The 22,124-nt window shown below is 34.5% G+C and overlaps 2 protein-coding genes across 6 annotated transcripts in view; one reads left to right on the top strand and one right to left on the bottom strand.

Moving 5' to 3' along the window:
* LOC123527054 (uncharacterized) overlaps positions 1 to 22,124 on the top strand; it is a 491,978-nt gene that overhangs the window by 304,203 nt on the left and 165,651 nt on the right. The gene's annotated exons all lie outside the window — the stretch shown is intronic.
* The window catches only part of LOC123527931 (high affinity cGMP-specific 3',5'-cyclic phosphodiesterase 9A-like), a 129,446-nt gene that overhangs the window by 47,512 nt on the left and 59,810 nt on the right, over positions 1 to 22,124 (bottom strand). For all 5 annotated transcript variants that reach the window (XM_045307670.2, XM_045307669.2, XM_045307668.2 and 2 more), the window contains exon 4: positions 17,821 to 17,923. In XM_045307670.2, coding sequence (XP_045163605.2) covers positions 17,821 to 17,923 — 103 coding nt within the window. The remainder of the gene's footprint in view (positions 1 to 17,820; positions 17,924 to 22,124) is intronic.

Here is a 22,124-nt window from a genome sequence, read left to right as displayed (position 1 = left end):
AAAAATTTAATTATATACTTCCTTCAATTTGACAAACTGCACAGTTTGTAAAACTTTCGCACTTTCATAAAACAATACTTTTAGTGCTAAGTAGATGAAGATTTAACAGTCAGGGACAATATTTTTTTAAAACAACTTATTTTTACATAAAAAGTATAATTTTAATGGTTTAACATATTACCTCCCTTTTATATGTATCAGTGAACTAAAAGAGTTTTAAAAAGGTTACAGGATCGCAAGCTAGTCGCAACCTTGCAATCTTAAATAGTCTTAAGATCGCAGGATGCCCGCTGCAAGCTTGCAAAGCAAGACTTATCTGCAAACTTAATTTCTATCGCAAGCTTAGTCGCAACCTTAAATAGTATTACGATCGCAGGATGCTCGCTGCAAGCTTGCGAAGAAAGACTTCTCCGCAAACATAATTTCTATGGAGCATCCGCAAGCATTATATTACATAGCTGCAATCTTTTTAAGATTGCTGTAAGCTTGCGCAAGCTTATGGCAAACTTCTCACAAGCTTGCCGCATGCTTGTATTTTGGTTTGGGGAACTTGATGCTAGCTTGACAAAACTCACTTATATCTGCAAAAGATGTTAAGTCTCAATTATTATATGGCTCTATCTAAATCACTAATCCATGACTTGAGCTTCATGACCGGTCTATATTCAACAAGTTTGCTTGGCTATAACAAACATGAAAATAAATTCTTGTTTTCATGCAATAAAACATTTACTGAATGACTTGCCAGATAATAACCAAAACTGTCAGTTTATACATAATTTAAACTGTTGACCCTTAGTCCTTCGTACCTCAGGCAATAGTTATGACTATTTACCAGTAATCCATTCAATAGGAAAGTCTCATCCATATCAAAACTGCATATGATGGTCAATATTGGGATCTAGAGACATACAGAGACATGGTAAACTTTACTAGAAAACCACTTCGTTATTGTTTCATTGAAAGGCCAGACAGTTTCACCATACCATGAACAGCTCATTTACTGCCGCAGTAGATGTTAATCTTGGTCATTAGCTTTTTAACTTCAGAATGCAAAACTGTGACTAAATTAAGGCTATTTAGAGATACAAGTTCACACCATGAAATGGCAACTGTCCATGTGCTTAAAACTAACAGTCATTGATACCCAAAATTTACTGCAGAGAAAGTTCTCTGACAGGAGGATGTGTCAAGAACCTAAATTATAAAGCTGATGTTAACTCCACAAAACACTAACACACCAAACTGAGTAAGGAGCTAAAATGGTCCATGTTTGAATTTAGAGACATTTAAGAGTCTTAAACATGTTAAACCTGAAAAGAAAGACATGACAGGTTTACATTATTATGTAATGGCTTCTGGTAGGTGTTGTCTTAATCATTTACTTTTTTGTGTTTGTATTATTGCATTGATATAGAATTTTATTTTATGTTAGTTTTGTTGGGTTTAGAGTAACAATGATAGTCATATGGCAACTTTTCCAGGTTTTTTTGTGTTGAAAGAGAACCCCACCTAACCCTAAAGGCAATTTCAGACATGGTCAAGCACCTGCATAGAATTAACCACCAACCTTCCTTAAGTCTGTCTGATGGCTTTATCACACGAAGAATTCTAAACCACAAGTAAGGTTTCAAACCCACATTGATGTGGGACAAGTGATCAAAAGTCTTTGACTTTACCCGCAGCTCATAGATTTTTGTGCAAGTCTATTCTCAATACAGTATGCAGACAATTCAAATGTCATTTACTCTTGTGGTAAGGAGACATTTATCTGTACTGTGAGATATTCTAGGGTGATTCAACACTGCAAGAAGTGTTAAATTAGCTTTAACCTAATAAAGACAATCAATGTACTTGTTTCACCACCCAAAAGGGAACCAGGGGGTGTAATTTTGGGGAGAAACAAACCAATATTGTCTAGAAGAAAACCAGACATGTGATAATATAAATTTTAACAGAAGTTAACTACTTTTAGAGGTTATTACAGATGTGACAAGTTACATAGGCAAGTGATGGAGACACATTTTCAGACATTTTTCTTAAATTAATATATTCGTTTGTCACAATATCTCACTGACGAAGATGATGATGATGACTTCTTTAATACAAGCTCAGTGAGTATTCTTCTGGTTCAACTTAAAAGAAGATTTTTTCTTCAGACTGAAAATGATCAGTCCCAGTGAAAATATGTAAAATATGAAATAAAACTGAGTTTGTACACTTGTTGTTTGAGAATGTGATTCTTCCTTTTTCTTTATGCAAGTTTGAAAGATAAACTGCAATATAGTTACAACTGAAGGATTTGAGACTGATTAGACCTTGGTAAAATATGATCTAACTGAGACTGGTAGACCTGTCTCAAACCCCCAGCATCTGATTTGTGAATCTTGAATTGACCAATAACAGACTTACATTCTGAGCCTCATCTCAATTCATGGCTGACTACTTTATTATTACACTAGACACTGATCCTGCTTAATCTTTTTCTCTAAGAAACTTATGAAACAAGAGGGTCATGATGACCCTGGATCGCTCACCTGAGTAATATGAGCTACATGTTTCAAATGTCAAACTGTTGCTAAAATATTAAGAAAGTAGGTCAGTAGGTCACATTTATGGTCACTGAAAATAAAAACAGAGTTGTTTTATTTTATTTTATGACTTTTTAAAAGTTTTTTTAAATGCTTAAAGTTTCATTATATATATTTCAATTTCTGTTTCATTCCATACGTATTAATGTATAGTGAAAATACCACCTAAAGGTATTAGTAGCTTTTTGTTTTGAAGCTCTTGGGTGGGGCTTTTAAAAATTCATCCCATGTATCAATGCTATACATTGGGCATGTGAAAGAACCAAAAGAACTGCTTTAGTTCATTTGTATCTCAAAGATTCTTTGACTGAAATTTTACGAACGCGACTGAAATGTGACGAATGCATAGATTTATTTAACACATTTCATGATCACGCATATAGTTTTACAATCGCACATAATTAATTTTTAATTCTTTGTGAGCCTCCGACTTATCATTACTTCCAGAATTTTTTTTTGGTTCTTGTGATCGACCATTACTTCCGCGAATCAGCTTATTTCCAGAAATTTTTTTTGGTTCTCATGATCGACCATTACTTCCGTGAATCGGCTTGATATTAAAAATAACTTGTAAATTTATCTTGCTGGATATTAAAAATAACTTGTAAATTTAGCTCGGGTTTTAAGCATCAAGAAAATCGGTGGAGCTTTAGAAGAAGCGTGCAGCTAATATTTCATTTCAGTTGCTTCATTTGCTTTTGTAGAAGTAGGTGGGGCGAAGTTTGGTGAATCAGACTGACTAATAATCGTTCTTGCGTGAAGGAACACTCTCGCAACTCACGACGAGGTTTTAAATTATGCCCAGAGGTGTAATTCGATATTGACACGTTTGTGTATTGTCTTGGTGTATTGTCTTCATGCATTACTAAATATCGGATGATCTATCGATAGACGCTGTCTTCAAAGCGTTTCAGTTCGTACTCGATATTTTCCGTCCCAGGCTTCTTTGTAACTGCACACAATTTTTGTTCCGAAAATCAACAAAACGTCTTAGGGTCGGCAGTAAAAAAATAGGGTCAGTCGGGTTACCTGAACCACACATATTTTTTTTATTTAGCCTAACTTAAATCATTGTAAAAATGAAATTATGACATTTAAACAACTGAAATTTTTAATAACACCTATATTATAATCAGATGATTGAATAAAACCATGTTAAAACAACTTGGTTAATCCTGAAGATGGATTTGTTGGCTGTTTATTTGAGTACTATCTTATTATCTTCCAGTTGAAGACAAGAGATCTATTGAACACAAAGTGTGAAAACTGAAATTAAACTCATCTGTCAATCACTACGCAAAAAGAAACTGGCCATTTTAAAATCAATCTTGTATTGTCTGGTAATGTGATTTTCACTCTCTAATCAGACAATGATTAAGGGGGATAAAACCCAATATTAAGCTTAACAATGTTGGCAATCAGCCATTAAATGACACCAAGAGAATCCTAGTTAATGGCACTAAAAGAATCCTAGAAATCAACAAATAACTCATAGGAGCAAAAGAAATATCCATTCATATTCATTATTTCTAGAAAACATTGTCTGAGGCTGATCACTGGCCTGAAATGTTTTTAGGATTTGCAGAAATCCTGATGGATTGTTTCGGAATGATTACTGTCCACATTTCTTGTTAGCTCCAAAACCTTTTTCAGTCTTGTTTAAGCCAGCAATAATGCCTGTTCATTTATCATAGCACACAGGAATCTGATTAGAACCATGATCGAGACACAGGAAGCATATTTAATTACCTCTTGTCTAAAAAAAGGTCTCGATTCCAATAGTTTAAAATTTGAGAACACAAGCCCCTCACCAAAGGATTATTTTACCTTGAGTACTAAATGGTAACATCTGTGTCATGTATAAAATATAAAACAGTTCATATGCTCCAATCTACAAATTTTAGAAAGAACCTTACAAGGATGTTAAATAACAAGTTGAGTGAAGATCCACCACGCAGTTCAAGAGAAAGTTGTTTATAAAAGATTATTCTATTTTTAGCTCTAATGGCCTCTAAAGGAAGAAGTATACCATACAATTAAGCAGTTCATGAAAATTGCTCATTAACAGGTATTTCTATTTTCAGCTCTTAGTATTGTCACCCATAAAAGGAGCCAAGTGCTCCCATTTGAACACAATTGAGAGAGGACCTAGTGATGATGCTACAGACCAAGTTTAATGAAGATCCATCAAGAGGTAAACAAACTGTTTAAATGTGTTTCTATTTCCAGTTACAGTGGCTCATCTCCTAAACCTGGTTAATTAAGTGCTCCTATTTGAACATATTCAAAACAGGACCTTACAATGATGCTACAGACTAAGTTAGATCCATAAAATTTTCATGAAGAAAAATTGTTTTAAAAGTTTTTCATGATTTTAGCTCTAGCAGCCTCTGAAACGGGACAAATCCATGAAGCAGTTCATGAGAATAAAAAATTAAAGTCATTTTCAGGTGTCCCTATTTGAACAAACATGAGAAAAAGCCTTACAATGATGCTACAGACTAAGTGCAGTGATTCATAACAAGAAATTGCTGAAAATTGTACCTATTTTTAGGCCTGTTGACCCCTAAAAAAGGTCAAAGAAGAACCATTGAAAAAACTTGAGAAAGGACCTTGCTAGTATGCTACAGACCAAACAAATAGTTTCATTGAGGAGAAGATTTCTATATATACAGGACAGACATGTCTGACAAAGAATGATGGACCATCAAGGTATATTAACAGCTCACCCTGACCCTTCAGTTTAGGAAAGCTAATAAAACCAAGAGATTATCACCTAACAGAGCTAAGATCCATATATATGGTGAAGCAGCCAACATTTAATCCACTACCTAAGCCTCCCTGCATAACTGAAATAATTCATTTTCTCCTCAGACATAAACATACCACATTTGGCATTATCCAAGTTCTGACCAGAAAAAGACCAGACAGAAATCTTTGCAGCAGAGCTGCCATTCTAATCCTGGAGAATTAAGCTGTTGATGATAACCTGCTAAACATAGTTATATTTGCAAGGATGTTAGTTCCAAATTTAGAATCTCATTTGTATGATGGTCAGTGTTGGGATCTGGAGACATTAAGGTTTATTAGGAAACCACTTCATTATTCTTTCATTGAAAGGCCAGACAGTTTCACCATATCACCAACAGATCATTTACTGCTGTATACAGTAGGTGTTAATCTTGGTCATTAGCCTTCTTATACTATTTATTGCCACAGTTCAACTTGAATATACTAACCGTCTCTTTTCAGAAACAACTGACTGTCAATAACAGTCACTTTAAATCACCCCCAACAAGTTTCCTTCTTTAAATTAGTATGTTAAACAGCTATGTGCTTTATGCAGACTTCGTGGCCACTTTCCCAAATGTATCTTCCAGTTCCATTTAATGGTCACTTCACACCTTTACTTGCTCTGGCAAATATTCAACAGAAAAATGTTAGATATACATATGGGTGCTGACTACATTTTAGTGGATCATAGAATGTTTCAGGAAAATCTGAGATTTCCTTACCTGAGACTTACGCAAATAAGTTCAGCTACAAGTGTCAAAAGGTCAAATCAGTATTTAGAATATAAAATACTATGTGACAGAACTGACTAAATGCTTCTAAATATTAAAACTGAACATTTTTTAGATTAAACTAAATTCTTAATTTCTCTATATTATGTCTTTGATGACAATACCTTGAATAAAATCTACTGTACCTGTATGATAAATTATAAATACTTGAAACTGTTAAGTTTTTAACTGTTAATGTTTGTATGTAAACAAGAGATCACAGTGGGACACAACTAGAGTACCAATACATCGTTCTGACAGTTTGATCAAATCTCCCCAATAGTTTCTGAGGAGATGCGATAACAAGAAATTGTTAACGGACAGACGGACGGAATGACGGACGGACGGACCATGGACGCAGAGTGATTTGAATAGCCTACCATCTGATGATGGTGGGCTATAAATAAATATGACTTTGTATGGTGATGTATGTGTGGCTGCCTTCAGCATAAGCATAGTATAGTATTAACATACATAGGCTCTACATACTTTTTTGTTTAAAAAAATGTATAAATCTAATCTTGGTAAGTGACACCAACGTACATTATTTAAGAAATAATAAATCTGTTCCTATATTTTATCAGTTAATAAAATATGGGCAGGAGTTTGGATGCATAATAATTAAATCACGAGTGCGTAGCACGAGTGATTTAATTATTCGCATCCAAACGACTGCCCATGTTTTATTAATTGATAAAATTATTGGAACATATTTATTATTTCGATTCTAACAAAGCAAATAACTCGTATTTTACAATACTACATTTTCAGCGTAATACGTCATTCGGGTCATATGCTGTTACAATTTACCCCCTATGTTTAGAAAGTGTTGCACAGCCAATGGAAGTATAGATATTTTTTCTTTTTTTATCAGAATTTTGAGAAGTATTATAAATAAGTAATCTAACAGCTCGCAAACTAATTATGAATAGAATCATCAAATTAGGCGATCTGACCCTGTGTTACGAGTGACGAACTTAACTTTTATATGACGTCACATCATTATGACGTCACCGCTGAATCATAACTGAGCTAATTGAATTCGTTCGTAGAGATCAAAACGTGTTCTGCGGTCCTACACATAAGTCAGTATGATTTTTTATCATATTTATTTTTTTGAAATGCTGTTTTCAACCGTTTGGCCCTGAAATAATTCGTATGTAATAGAACTAAAGTAGAATCTCTAATGTCACAATCATAGGGGGTGAAATGTAACAGCCAGCCATATTTTATTGTAGATTCATGTATAGGCGATTTCGCTATATGTTTATATAGCAATTGCTGTGGATCGTGTTAGAATTATATTTTGACCACATTGTATACATGTATTATGAAATAGTCTGTACTCTTGTAACAAGAGCTGTCCGTAAGAAGCCAAGCTCGACTATTCGAAATATTGTCACAGAAGCAGGAAATTATTACCCAAAATGTTAAATATCAAAAGAGTTTTAAGTTCGAAAGGGGGACATAATTTGAACAAAATACATATCAGAGTTATGGGACTTGATGTTATCAACTAGTTTTATAACCCCAAAGAAACATGTTAAGTTTCAATTCAATATCTGCATTAGTTTTGGGGATAGTAACTTGCATGTAAAACTTTAACCAGAATTTTCTAAGTCCAAAAGGTGACATAATTTGCTCAAAATACAAGTTAAGAGTTATGGAACTTGACCCAGTGAGGCTGGTAATTGACCTAGAAAAAGAATAAATAAGTTTCAAAGCTATATGCCTTTTGGTAATAGCTGTATGTACTTGCACGCAAAACTTTAACCAGGATTTTCTAAGTCCAAAAGGGGGCATAATTTGCCCAAAATACATGTCAGAGTTACGGGACTTGGTGCTATCAACTAGTTCTATAACCCCGAAGACACATGTGAAGTTTCAATTTAATATCTGTAGTAGTTTTGAGATAGTTACTTGCATGTAAAACTTTAACCAGGATTTTCTAAGTCCAAAAGGGGGCATAATTTGGCCAAAATACATGTCAGAGTTATGGGACTTGACCCAGTGAGGTAGGTAATTGATCTAGAAAAAGAAAAAATAAGTTTCAAATCTATATGCCTTTTAGTAATAGCTGTATGTACTTGCACGCAAAACTTTAACCAGAATTTTCTAAGTCCAAAAGGGGGCATAATTTGCCCAAAATGAAGGTCAGAGTTATGGGACTTGGTGCTATCAACTAGTTTTATAACCCCGAAGACACATGTGAAGTTTCAATTCAATATCTGCATTAGTTCTGGAGATAGTAACTTGCATGTAAAACTTTAACCAGAATTTTCTAAGTCCAAAAGGGGGCATAATTTGCTCAAAATACATGTCAGAGTTATGGAACTTGACCCAGTGAGGTTGGTAATTGACCTAGAAAAAGAATAAATAAGTTTCAAAGCTATATGCCTTTAAATGATAGCTGTATGCACTTGCATGCAAAAACTTAACCAAGGTGTGACGCCGACGCCGACGCCAGGGTGAGTAGAATAGCTAGACTATTCTTCGAATAGTCGAGCTAAAAATCATTACCTGTATTAAGTAGTCATCTGATTTGGTGGCTCCTTCACAAAGGTTTGACTGTATCCTATAACACTGATACAAGACTATTTAAGGCCATGAACTGTCACTAATGCTTGTGGTTAAAGCCCTGCTCCATGGCTATTCAAATTCTATTGTGTGTTTGCAACCCATGATTACAATAGGTAACTTATTTATTTATTTATTTGGGTTTTACGGCGCACCAACACAGTACAGGTTATTTGGCGCCGAAGTGTCAGGACTACAAATTTTGGTTCCACATCCCATTTACATCGAAATAGAAACATGAGGTATGGAATCAAAATTTGCATAACTGCTGGAATCACAGAGTTACTGCAAAACCAAGTGTTAAGACCCTATTAGTCACCTCTTACGATCATGCAAGGGTAAGGCAGTGGTTCCAATTCTTTTCATAAACAGATCATCCCAGAACCACATGGAGCTACAATAGGTAACAGTTAATGGCCATGCGCCACACTTTAGCATGCAAAACTACGGGTAAAATTTTTATATAGAATTTTATATAAAATAGACTCTATTTTGACAGGCGTCGCTGTTCATAGTGAGGATTTTCATGCTTTTTCATGGACAATTTAAGGTTAAAAGGTAGGACTGGAGCAGGTCTTTAAGGGGAAATTTCTCTGAAAGCATAATCTAATCATGGCAAAATGCTGATGCAAACTCGACAAAACATTGTGTTACACCAATACAATTAATTCTGCAAGGAGTGTCACCAGTCCGGTGTATATAATATTACATCCTGAAATGATCTATGTTTACTGGAAGAGACATTTTAGTGTCATATAAACATGTTAAACTTAATTTGAAAAGCATTTCATTTTCCTCTCAAGGAAAACCCTGGGACCTATAACTATGTTATGACTTGTTTACTGCTGTAGAAGAATGCCTAACATTGTTTGTCTTGGTTATTTACTTTTTTCCATTGGGATAATTGCTTACACAAGTCTATTCGTCCGTTTTGCCTGTGGTTGGGAGATCTTTGGTAGATTGTTAAATATTCTTGGCATGATTGAATACTGTAAAACATGTTTGTTTTACTAAATTAAAACATTAACTTGATTTACAACTGAAAAAGGGACCAAAGGATATACATTTTAGGGGAAATAAAAGCAAATTTCAGTATCATCTGGAAGAAAAAGCCAGACAGATAGCTGGTATCATCAGCTGTTAACCTTTAGCCTGCTAAATTTCTAAAATGGACTGGTCCATCATTCAATTTGGGAAATACCATTTATTATTCAAAGGGGTGTTCACTGAAAATTTACTAACTGAATAGCGAACAGTGCAGACCATGATCAGCCTGCACGGATGTGCAGGCTGATCTTGCTCTGCACTGGTCGTAAAGGCAATTGAGATCAGTTGACGCCAGCAGGCTAAAGGTTAACTACTTCAGTGGTTTTCAGACATGAGACAGATTACTTATGGAAGTGATGGAGACAGATTTTCAGAGATTTCTCATAAATTCATATTATTACAAATTCTTGCTGTTGCAGACATTTATATAAAATATGACTTGTTTATTCTTTATGCAAATTTGAAAGTTATTGTACTGAGGACAAATCTAATTGGCTTCTTTTTTACCAGTTTGAGACTAACCAGTTATCTAACCAAGTTGGACCTGTCTCAAGTACGCGAATACTTAACCACTAGTACTATCTGGCCAAAACTCTGACTTGCACAGGTATCATTATGAAACATCCTTACAATAATGACAATAAATGATTTTCTTCTGAAGCAAAATGTATAGACAATTTCTAGCAAAAAGCAGACAAATGCATTCTGGGATTTTTGCAACTATGAACCACTTAGGTCTTGAAATTTTCATTGATTCTGTGTAACTCTCACTCAAAATGCATAGTGTTAAATATACATGTCATTGAAATTATTTATTTATTCAGATATTTACGGCAAACAAGATTTCTTAAAGCTCGTATCATGTACATGCATATAGGGTAATGTGACCAATCATAATAACTTAAATAACCTTGGTAGTGGGTCATCCAAAACAATTGATGTTTGCTTGAAATTATTTCCAAACTGGTATTGCATTTTCTGACAAGAAGATCTCCACTTAAATAGAGAAGTGACCAAGCACTCCTTGGTGGCCATATGTTTTGATGAATCAGAAGAATTTGAACAATTGTAGCAGAGGGTCAAAAAAGAGACATTTCTGTGATCTGATGAGCAGTTTCTATCAAATTGTATTGAAACCTAGAAAGTGGTTTCTGAGAAACAGAATTTAAGTTTATTTTTTCTGTTGCCATGGCAACCACAGTTTTGCATGGTCTAAAATTCTTTGTACAGCTTTGATAGAGGACCATCCAAAAAACTTCCAGGCCAAGTTTTGTCAACTTTCACCAAATGGTATCAGAGGAGATGTCACTTGAAGGGAAGTGTGGATGGATGGATAACAGACAGCGAGTGATCAAAATAACTTTTATGTGTTTTCCGGTGAGGTAAAAAAGACAGTAGAACAATCTCAATAAACTTGGTGGTGGATACTAGTGTTGAATCGTGAAAAGGTATCTGAGTTCTTTCTCATTTAATTTATCTTCCAATTGGTTGAAAACACAAATTTGAACATTAAATAAAATCTGAAAACCATCTGCATGAGTTTGAGATTACTACATCAAAGATGCAGGAGACAGAAAATGGCCTATTCAAATCAATCTTGTCTTTTCCTTTAAAGTTATTTCATCTTGCACTAATCAGACAACTGATTAAGGAGATAAATCACAGTATTAGGTGCGCCTTACATGTACTAACAATGTTGGCACTTAGCCATTAAACGACACCAAAAGAATCCACGAAATCTACAAATATCTGTTCTTTTTTATCATTTCTGTGAAAACATCACCAGGCTGATCACTGGCCTGAAATGACCTCAGGATTTGCAAAAATCCTGATGGATTGTTTAGGACTGATTATCGTTCACATTTCTTGTTAACTGGAGAGCCTTTTCCAATCTTGTTAAAGCCAACATAATGCCTGTCCATTTATCAAAACATTGTAGAGATACCACTCTCCTATTGTCTGACAGCTTAGGATTGAATCTACAGCGGACTAACAGCTGTCAGAGAACAGCAGTGCTTGACTATTCAAAGTCCTGTTACTACAGCAAAGTTAAATTACTGAATATCAAATTGCCAAAAAGGGGCATAACTTTGTGGAAAAGCAAAATAATGTTAAGGAAACTGTACCACCATGATAAGCTGCACCTTATATATAAAAAAAATAACAAAAAATTGCTAAGTCCAAAAAGGGGCATAACTTTGTAGAAATGTAAAATAGAGTTATAGAACCTATACCTTGCATGTTAAATCATCACAGTGAACAAGTGTGTGAAGTTTCAATCCATCTCCACAAGACCATTTTAAAGGGAAAGGCAATGTTGTGCATTGTGTTTATTCTGTCTGCTAGAATTTCTTAAATTATTTAAAGAAGTGAAAGATTTTTCAAAATACAATGCTCTAAGACGCATTTTTATGTGGTACTTTGTATCATGTATATATTTTAGGGATGGGAACGAATATTCGAATATTCGAATATTCGAAAATCGATCGAATATTCGAATATGAAAATCAAATTCGAATATTCGTAAATTATTGTATTTTTTTTTTCAAAATAAGTATCATTGATTTTGGGCAATATGAGCATGCTAATTCTACAGATTAAAACCATGTCATGTTTGTTTATCGCGAATCAAAAGATGTCCAATTAACAAGAAAATAGCAATGCATAATTGGCAGGGGCCATCGTTACGGATTAACAGTTTGCAACAGGCGTCAATGTGTCAGATGCATGTCAAAAGATGTCCAATTAACAAGAAAATTGCAATGCATAATTACCTGGGTCATCGCTACGGATTAACAGTTTGTATTAGGCGTAAATGTGATCTCTTTTTATCTTTTGTTCATTTTTATTGGCGCCTGTTTTATGTAACAAGTTGTAGATTTTTTTTTTTTTGAAAACAATACCAACTTGTAGATATTGTCGATCTTTTCACAATATTTTGTACGACGTTTCAGACCATCCGCAGAATCGGTTTTCATCCGCCATCGGCCGTATTCGAATTAAATTTTGAAGTACTTTATAATAAAATCAAGCAATACCATATGATTGATGCATAAGTTCATGTTGAAGGAGGTTTAAGTCTGCCTTACTTGCTTTTTACACGACGATTTTTACACGCCGATTGAAAATTTTCAAAATGGCGGCGGTAATACAACAGCGCGTCACGTGTTTAAATAGGACGACCTGCTATTTTCAGATAAAATTGCGACGGTCTAAATTATAATCGTTTTGATTTTTTGTATCATTTTGAAGCTAAAACACTGAATTAGTTAAATCTGTTCATGATTATACTGATAGAATCGTGAAATAAAACGCTAGGATCGGCGGGATTTGCTAGGTTGGATCGGGTTACCCGAAACAGACATTTTTTGGCCTTATTACGTACGATGATCCACGCTTTAAACAAATGAATACGTTGTGTATATGCCAATCACTTAATAAGAATTTAAAGCTTCCATAAAAACAAACCGAATATTCGAATATATTCGAATATGGCAAACCGAATATTCGAATATTGATTTCAGTATTCGTTCCCATCCCTAATATATTTCATGAACGACTATATGTCCACAATTTTTAACTGGACACTGGCACATATAGAAAAAATGGTGTTAATCCAATACAAACAAGAATCTCATTAATAAACAGTTCAAATGAAGAGGTTTGTACAATGAAGTTTTTTTGTTGACATGTAATGAACACAACACAAGGAACTTCTTACGCACAAATGACCCAGGTCCTAGGAGACAAAATGTTGTACTAATCCTCACAATTGATAACACCTCACTGTAAATATTTACACAGATTTCTCTATCTCCTCCTGCTAGTATTTAAAATATTCAACTCTTGGTCAGTTGGTGCTTCAAACACGTAAATCATTCATATTTTACTTGGTAAAATAAAAATTTTCTCATATTGAATTTCATTTAAACTATATATATATATATATATATATATATATATAGCAAAAATTTGTACCGAGTCAAGTTTATTTTTTCTTTATATATATATATATAAAGTGTTTGTGTTCGTTTATACTGCTAGGCGCTTTGCCGTAATTGGTCTGGTATATTGTGGTGGTGATTTAGTTCGCATAAATTCTCTCTACTGTATATATATAAGCCTTTGAAATAAACTTACTGACGATATAAGGATACCCTGCAAACTTTTAAATATCAAATAACTTTGAACAACGTCATGTGACTACCTCTCAATGGATTATAACTGATAATTTTTGTATATGACATGACTGTGAATGTCCGATGCCATTTGTCCTCATTAACCCATGTAATGAAAGTGTAACTACCAATGGTCATCTGAACTTGCTGAGTATTTAACAATTCTGCAGATTTATACAGCTGACTGTTTTATCTATAATCATCACAAAAGATTATTATTCTTAAGTATAACCATCTTGTAGCCTAGTTATGTCTTACTGTGCCTCTCTCTTTGAGTGGTGGCGGTCGTGGGTTTACTGGACCCTGAATGCAATATACTAAATACCTGAAAGATCATACTTTTAAACAGAAAGCTCCTTTTTACCTCAGTAGTGAGGTAGTAAAAGTAATTAATATGATGACTGATTAATAAAAGTTGCGTAATTTATGAAACAAATAAGTATGAACTTGAGATCATTATGAAATTTTATATTAGCTTACTTCTATTTCATTGATCTACAAAAATAATACCGCCAATATTTCTCAATATTGCTCATTAAATCATTGTAACCAGACTATTTCATTAAAACAAGCAGTTACAGGCTCAGATTCTGACATGCTGCTGCAAACTGCAACTAGAACAAGCGCATGCACTTAGATTAGTGATATATTGGAAAAATCATTGAAAAAGTGGTTCACAGCAAATTACACTGAACCACAAAAATAAAGTTATGTGGTCTGCATAGTTCTGACTCAAAAGCCAATTGCTGAATTAAATTTTAAATTTGGTCTGAAAATCTCTGAATCTTTTTTTTTTTATTTATTTTTTTTTTTTCAAATTAGTCTGAATAGTTCTAATTCTAATTTTCGGAATAATGGCTGAATTTGTCTAAAAATCTCTAAATTGTTTCTTCAGTTCTTCAGTTTTGAATTGCTGGGATTTTCTGAATAGTGGCTAAACTTTTCTTAACCTGTTCCATTTTAATTATATTCCAAAAGAGATTTGATCTACTGAAATATTTGAGCTAGGTACCATTTTTTCTGATGTTACTGAACATAAATGTCTACACATTTGACTTTTAGAGGGGTCTACTTTAATAATTATATACATGTATATGCATTTCAAGCACAGAAAGTAGTTAGCTATATCTTCAAATTTCAACTGTTCTGTAATTAAGAAATAATATATTGAAAAACGGTGTTTTAATGTTTAATTAATGCACAGAAAGAGGTTATACGTCCGCGGAATAATTTCACGAGGGCATAGCCGGTGTGAATTATTCTAGCAACATATAACCGATTTTGAGTGTACTAATTTAGGTAAAACACAATTTTGCTTTACATTATTTCGATTCAAATATGCCCTTAATCTAAAACTGTAGATAAAATATAGTAGTGCTCTTTCTTGTTACACAACAAAAACATCAACGTCATGGCATGTTAATGTGACATCATTTTAGCGTAAGCATAATGTTTTAACAGAAACAAGCATAATTAGAATTAAGTTCGATCAATCGTGTAAATGTATTTTGAACTTCAAAAAATCCTTGCAAATTATTTCTATAATATTTCCACCATATTGCATGACATTTCTCTGAAAACATTCAATTTTCACTGATGAGACTCCACTGAATTTAGCAGATCCATTAAACAGATAATGTGCAGATTCTGTTTGTAATACAGTCTACACACAATGCCATTACTTGGAACCCTTCAAAGAATGATTAATTGAGCCATGCCATGGGAAAACCAACATAGTGGGTATGCGACCAGCATGGATCCAGACCAGCCTGCGCATCTGCGCAGTCTGGTCAGGATCCATGCTGTTCGCTAATAGTTTTTCCAATTCCAATAGGCTTTAAAGCGAACAGCATGGAGCCTGACCAGACTGCGCGGATGCGCAGGCTGGTCTGGATCCATGCTGGTCGCATACCCACTATGTTGATTTTCTCATGGCACGGCTCAATTGACTTCACATCAATGCAGCTACCTTTGTGGCTGATTTCTGCCAACTCTGAAATGTCTTTTTGGTACAAAAAAAAAACCCCAAAGAGACAAAAGAGTTGGTCATTCTGGTGTAACCAAAAAAGAAATCAATAAAAAACACCAAGTAAAGCAATTTCATTTTATTGCTGTGTCAGAGCTGGAAAAGTATATCGAGCTAAAAGACACCACATGAAACAATTTCATCTTTGACCTTTTTATGTATGCTAAACCAAGAAGATATAAAGTGAAATAATTCAAAATTTGTCTTTTCATTCCTTTAAGAGTGACAGAACAATTAACATGACAAAGAAAATGCAGAATGACATCCATTGTCTTTTATTCTTTCCCAGGTGCCAGAATGACAGCATCAATTGCTGGCAGAAATCAGACACAACAGTTTTCTGCAATGAAATTACTTGACTACATGAGTTTATGCAAGTTCTTATGATCTCTGATTTCTTAAAAGGAATAAAATGTCAAACTACAGTAATTTCATTTACATAATTATACTCATTCTGTTCCTTTATTCTGAAACCAGTTTAATTTGAGACATGCAATACTCTTATCAAATGTACTAGGCAGAAAATTACTGCCAAACTTGTTTGTAAGACTACCTGTAAACAGAGATCACCTGGCTGTAAAAACAACACCTGTAAACAGAGATCACCTGGTTGTAACAACCACCTGTAAACAGAAATCACCTGGTTGTAAAGCCAACCTGTAAACAAAGATCACCAGGTTGTAACAACCACCTGTAAACAGAAATCATCTGGCTGTAACAACCACCTGTAAACAGAGATCACCTGGTTGTAACAACCACCTGTAAACAGATATCACCTGGCTGTACAGTAACAACCACCAGTAAACAGAGATCATCTGGCTGTAACAACCACCTATAAAAAGAGATCACCTGACTATATGAAACACATATAAAGTGATAGTAACCTGGCTTTAAAGACCACCTGTAAACAGACACCAGTTGGCTATAAAGATCATCAATAAACAGCGATCACCGGAATGTAAAGACCATAAACAGAGATCACTTGGCTGTAAAAACCACCTGTTAACAGAGATCATCTGGCTGTAAAAGCCACCTGTAAACAGAGATCTTCTGGCTGTAAAAGCCACCTATAAAAAGAGATCACCTGACTATACAAAACACATATAAACTGATAGTAACCTGGCTTTAAAGATCACCTGTAAACAGACATCAGTTGGCTATAAAGATCATCAATAAACAGCATTCACCGGAATGTAAAGACCATAAACAGAGATCACTTGGCTGTAAAAACCACCTGTTAACAGAGATCATCTGGCTGTAAAAGCCACCTGTAAACAGAGATCTTCTGGCTGTAAAAGCCACCTATAAAAAGAGATCACCTGGTTGTTCAAAACACTTATAATCTGATAGCACCTGGCTTCAAAGATCACCTGTAAACAGACAACACCTGTCTGTATAGACCAATTGTAAACAGAGATCACTTGGCAATAAAGATGACCTATAAAAAGAGCTCTACTGGGTGTCAAGGCAATCTATAAATCCTCCTTGGCTGTAAAGACCACATGAACACAGATATAACCTGGCTGTATAAACCACCTGTAAACTGAGATCACCTGGTTTTACAGATCACCTTTAATCACAGATCACTTGTTTGTAAAGATCACTAGTTTCTCCTTCAATCTACTGACATTAATCTGGCAGTGAACATTCACCTGTTTATATTAAAGTCTTTAAAGATCACTCCTGCAAAGACTGTATTTTAGATTACTCTATGGGCTGTCTACATATAATGGTCTGACTGTATTCATATTTCTTCATATTCACAATGATCTAAAACTCTTATCTATTAATCTTTTTTTTTTTCCAAATAATCAGCTACATTAAAACTTTGAGCTTACCTGTAGTTTGTTTTTGAACTCGGCCACTCGGGACTTAATATCACATACACTTGTAGGAAGATCACCATTTTCGATAAATACCCGTTTCTCTAATGCTTGAAGTCTGCAAAATCAATCAGACATATTTTATCTTAACAACATTGACAGAATAAAAAATCTTTAAATGCAACATTGCCAGATCACATTATAAATGTATGTTATGGTATAATATAAGAACCAGTATGAACTTGAGTAACATCTAATGTCTACATTCCAGCGGTTCTTTTATAAGATTTTTGTAAACTTGTGCTTAAAATAACCAGATGCAAGTTATGCAATGCCATTATCTTCATCATTCAGTCTCGAGGGTGGTGGCCGAAAGTTTTTGTGTTTTGAATTTAACTAGAATAAATTCAATTTTTGAAGGTTTTCATTCACTTTTAACATTTTCCCTGATCAAAATGTTGTTGCAAAAACAACTTGTCTGACAATGAAATATTCTGACATCAGCAGAGTTGAAACTGCAGATTTTGGAAATTTAAATGCCTGAAATTTACATTTGAAACTAACCCATCAAAACTGTTTTTTGACAATAAACTCAAAATTTAGATTACTGTAAGTATAGAAATATTCGCGGGCTTCAAATTTTCGCGATATTGACATAGTCGCGATTTGTATCTATTTTATACTCTTTTAAGTGCCTTCCTTAGTGGATATTTTGCCATGCACGAATTTATGATTTTAAGCCTATGCGCAAAAATATCTACAATGCCGAAAATGGCCCGTTCCGTGAAAATTTGTCTCAGCGAATTCATATACACTTACAGTATCAAGAAAGTTCCTAGGATCACCAACCTTGTAGTTCCTTATATAGTTACTGATGTACAATATGAATGTAAAGAACTAAAAGAAAACCCATAAATGGAATGCTGGAGTTGGCAAACTGTCACAATAATTGCCTGTCGCAGCAAATTACTTTTGACTTTTAAAACAGCAGACTAGTTGCAAGTTTCCTCAATATCAATTAATTCAAGGGTCACAACTCACAAGCAACAAAGACCATCCACCTGGCTATCAAACTTGGCCAAGATTGTGGTGAACATTGGATAAAAATTGTTAAAAAAGTTATAAATTGGACATGTCAATTTTTGCAATTTTAAATAAAGCATGGGCCATAGTTCAAAACTGGATATATCAAAGTTGATTGAGATATTATGCCCATAAAAAAAATGTGACCAAGAAGGGTGCAGATCATTGGGTAAGAAATACCCAAGTTAGAGAGTGAATACTGTCAATTTTCACAAGTTTCATTAATTCAGGGAAAATAACTCCAGAACTTCTGTGACAATCAGGCTGGTTATTGAACTTGCTGAGATATGCCCATAAACATTGTCATCAGTTAGATGGTTACTGAATAAGAACAGCTCAAGTTAGAGAGCGAAAATTGTAAATTTTTGCAATTTCGAGTAATTCAAGAAACATAACTCAGGAGAAACTCTGAAGATCCAGTTGGTTATCAAACAAGGTAAAGATACTCTATCCATAATATTAATGACCAAGTCTGGTGAGCGATTGATAAGAACTACTCAGGTTAAAGATAGGACACTGTCAATTTTCATAAACTTGAGTATTTCAAGAACCAGAACTCCAGAGAGATTTGGAGGATCCAGTTTGTTATTGAAGTTAAAAGAGATCTTGTACACATAATCAGTATGACAAAGTTTGGTGTTCACTTTGTTTGGTGTTCCAGTTGGTTATTGAAATTAAAAGAGATCTTGAACACATAATCAGTATGACAAAGTTTGCTGTTCACCTGATATGAACTACTCAAGTAAGAGAAGTGTACACTGTCATTTTTCACAATTTTTAGTAATTCAAGGTCAATAACTCCAGAGCCTCTGGGACAATCCAGCTGGGTAACAAACTTGGCTGAGATATTATGCCAATTTATATTGTGACTAAGTTTGGTGAGCACTGGTAAAGAACTTTTCAAGTTAAAGAGTGGACAACTTTCATGGATTTGACCCACCCGCCAGCCATCCGCTCCGGGGGATCATGTAATATATCCCTTTTCACAGAGATATATAAAGGTGGGTCAAACAGCAAGAAGTTTCAATATTAATATGTACAGTGTAACTTCCGAAAACCGGACCTTCTGAAAACCGGAAACCTTTGAAAACCGCACGAAACTCAAAGTCCCGTTTTTTTTCTATTCTTATTTCTATATATTTTTAACCTCTGAAAACCGGAACTTCCGTATTCTGAAAACCGGACGATTTCTGAAGCACCGTTTATATTTTAACACTAAAATTGACTTCTGAAAACCGAACAGCAAAATATTTGCTTGTTTAAAAGTGTCACCTGATAATCCAGAAAACGCTGTCAACATGTTCTTTTGTTTTTTATTAGCGTGTGGGTTTATTTTGACACGCTATAAATCACAATGATCATTTGATACAAAAGTAAGGAAGTAATTAGCGGTTATTTTCATTTGTATTCCATTTATGAAAACGTGATGAATTAAATATCGTTTGTGTTAAAAACTTTCTTAATGTTTGAACGAAAGAAAGATGGATGTTTTAAATGATTTAGTTACATCGATTAAACTATGCATTATCAACATTAATTACAATTTAATGTTGACGAACTTGGGTCCAAAGATGGTAAAATGTAAGCGAAATATGTTTGCGTAAATGCTATTGTATTAAAGTTATGTTGTTTCTTTTTATATTTGTTATTTATGTATTTATTATCCTTAATGTTTGTAAATAATTAATTAATTATCTAATTAATTTATAAATTAATATGAAATTGTAAAATTAAAAAGGATAAAAATCTCCTTCATCCTACGTTTTTATGAAACATAACTCTTGTGCACCACGTCCACTTTGCCTACAAACTTTCAAACTTCTAAATTCCGGAAACTTCCAAAAACCGAACTTTTAGGCTGGTCCGGAGGTCGTTCGGTTTTCGGAAGTTACACTGTACTACCATAGACATAAAAACAAGGGAAATAATTTGTCAAAATAAGAGTCTGGCATGAGACTGTCTTAATTAAGATCATAAACAAAGTATTGTGTCTTATGAACAAACAGTCTGTTGTGACAAAGGAAGGATCCTTAAGGTATAGCGGGATTAAAACATGTGTTAATCACTGATTTCATCTGCATTTGAGCCATGCCATGAGAAAACCAACATAGTGGGTTTGTGACCAGCATGGATCCAGAGCAGCCTGCGCATCCTTGCAGTCTGGTCAGGATCCATGCTGTTCGCTTTTAAAGCCTATTGCCATTAGAGAAACTGTTAGCGAACAGCATGGATCCTGACCAGACTGCGCCGATGCGCAGGCTGGTCTGGATCCATGCTGGTCACAAACCCACTATGTTGGTTTTCCCAAGGCGCGGCTCATTTTTCTTTTACTGAAAGGCATTAAGCAGTTTAGATATTGCATCTTGATTTGTGAGTGTTCAGGGAAATATCTTAGAGACATTAAGAGGAAATAAGCATGTAAAGGCAGGAAGACTCTGATAAAAACGATTCCAAAGTGCCCATCTGTTTATGCTGGATACTTTATCTTCTTATACTGTGGCTAGTATTTTAAAACTGCTCTTTTATGATCACTACAATGTATTTTAAGTCTCTTAGAAAATGAAAACATATGACCAGAAGACAATTTCTATTTTGTACTGAACATTCTGCAGGATTTCTGGGTGGAGACAGGGTTTTTCTTGGCCGTTTTTGTTATTTGGCTACATTCCCAATGCCAAAAAATGTATTTATTTTTCACAAAATGAGTGCAAAAACACCCAACCTACATTCTGAAAACAAACTTCATCAAAATTGCAAACATTGACCAAATTATGGACAATTTTGTAATGGCAGTATGTTAAAGAGGTTGTACAATGTGAAACAAGTGTAAACACATCCTTACTTTATCCTATTGGACTAAAATATTTCCCAATTTGGAGCATTTACATGTCAAAATTCCCAATTTCTGGGATAATAGGCTATGTTCCCAAAACAGCAAGAAAAAACCCTGAAAGAGGCTCCATGGCTGAAAAATCACTTGTCCCTCACCACTATGGGTTGGAAACCTTGATTGGATGTTAGAATTCATTCCGGAGAGGGAGCCACCAAGCGGGCTAATATAAGGTAGGTGGTTCTGTGCCTGTGGTTCTATACAGGCACCCGGTCATGTCTGAAATAATGACCGGGGAGACACCTAGGTCTTCCTCAACCACAAAAAGCTGGAAAGTCACCATATGACCTATAACTTTATCAATTCTGTTTATTTCAGAGATCAAATGTGATAGTCTGAGTGTAAT

This window comes from Mercenaria mercenaria, chromosome 14, assembly GCF_021730395.1.
Source record: "Mercenaria mercenaria strain notata chromosome 14, MADL_Memer_1, whole genome shotgun sequence".
NCBI lineage: Eukaryota > Metazoa > Mollusca > Bivalvia > Venerida > Veneridae > Mercenaria > Mercenaria mercenaria.
This window is presented reverse-complemented; position numbering and strand designations above follow the sequence as displayed.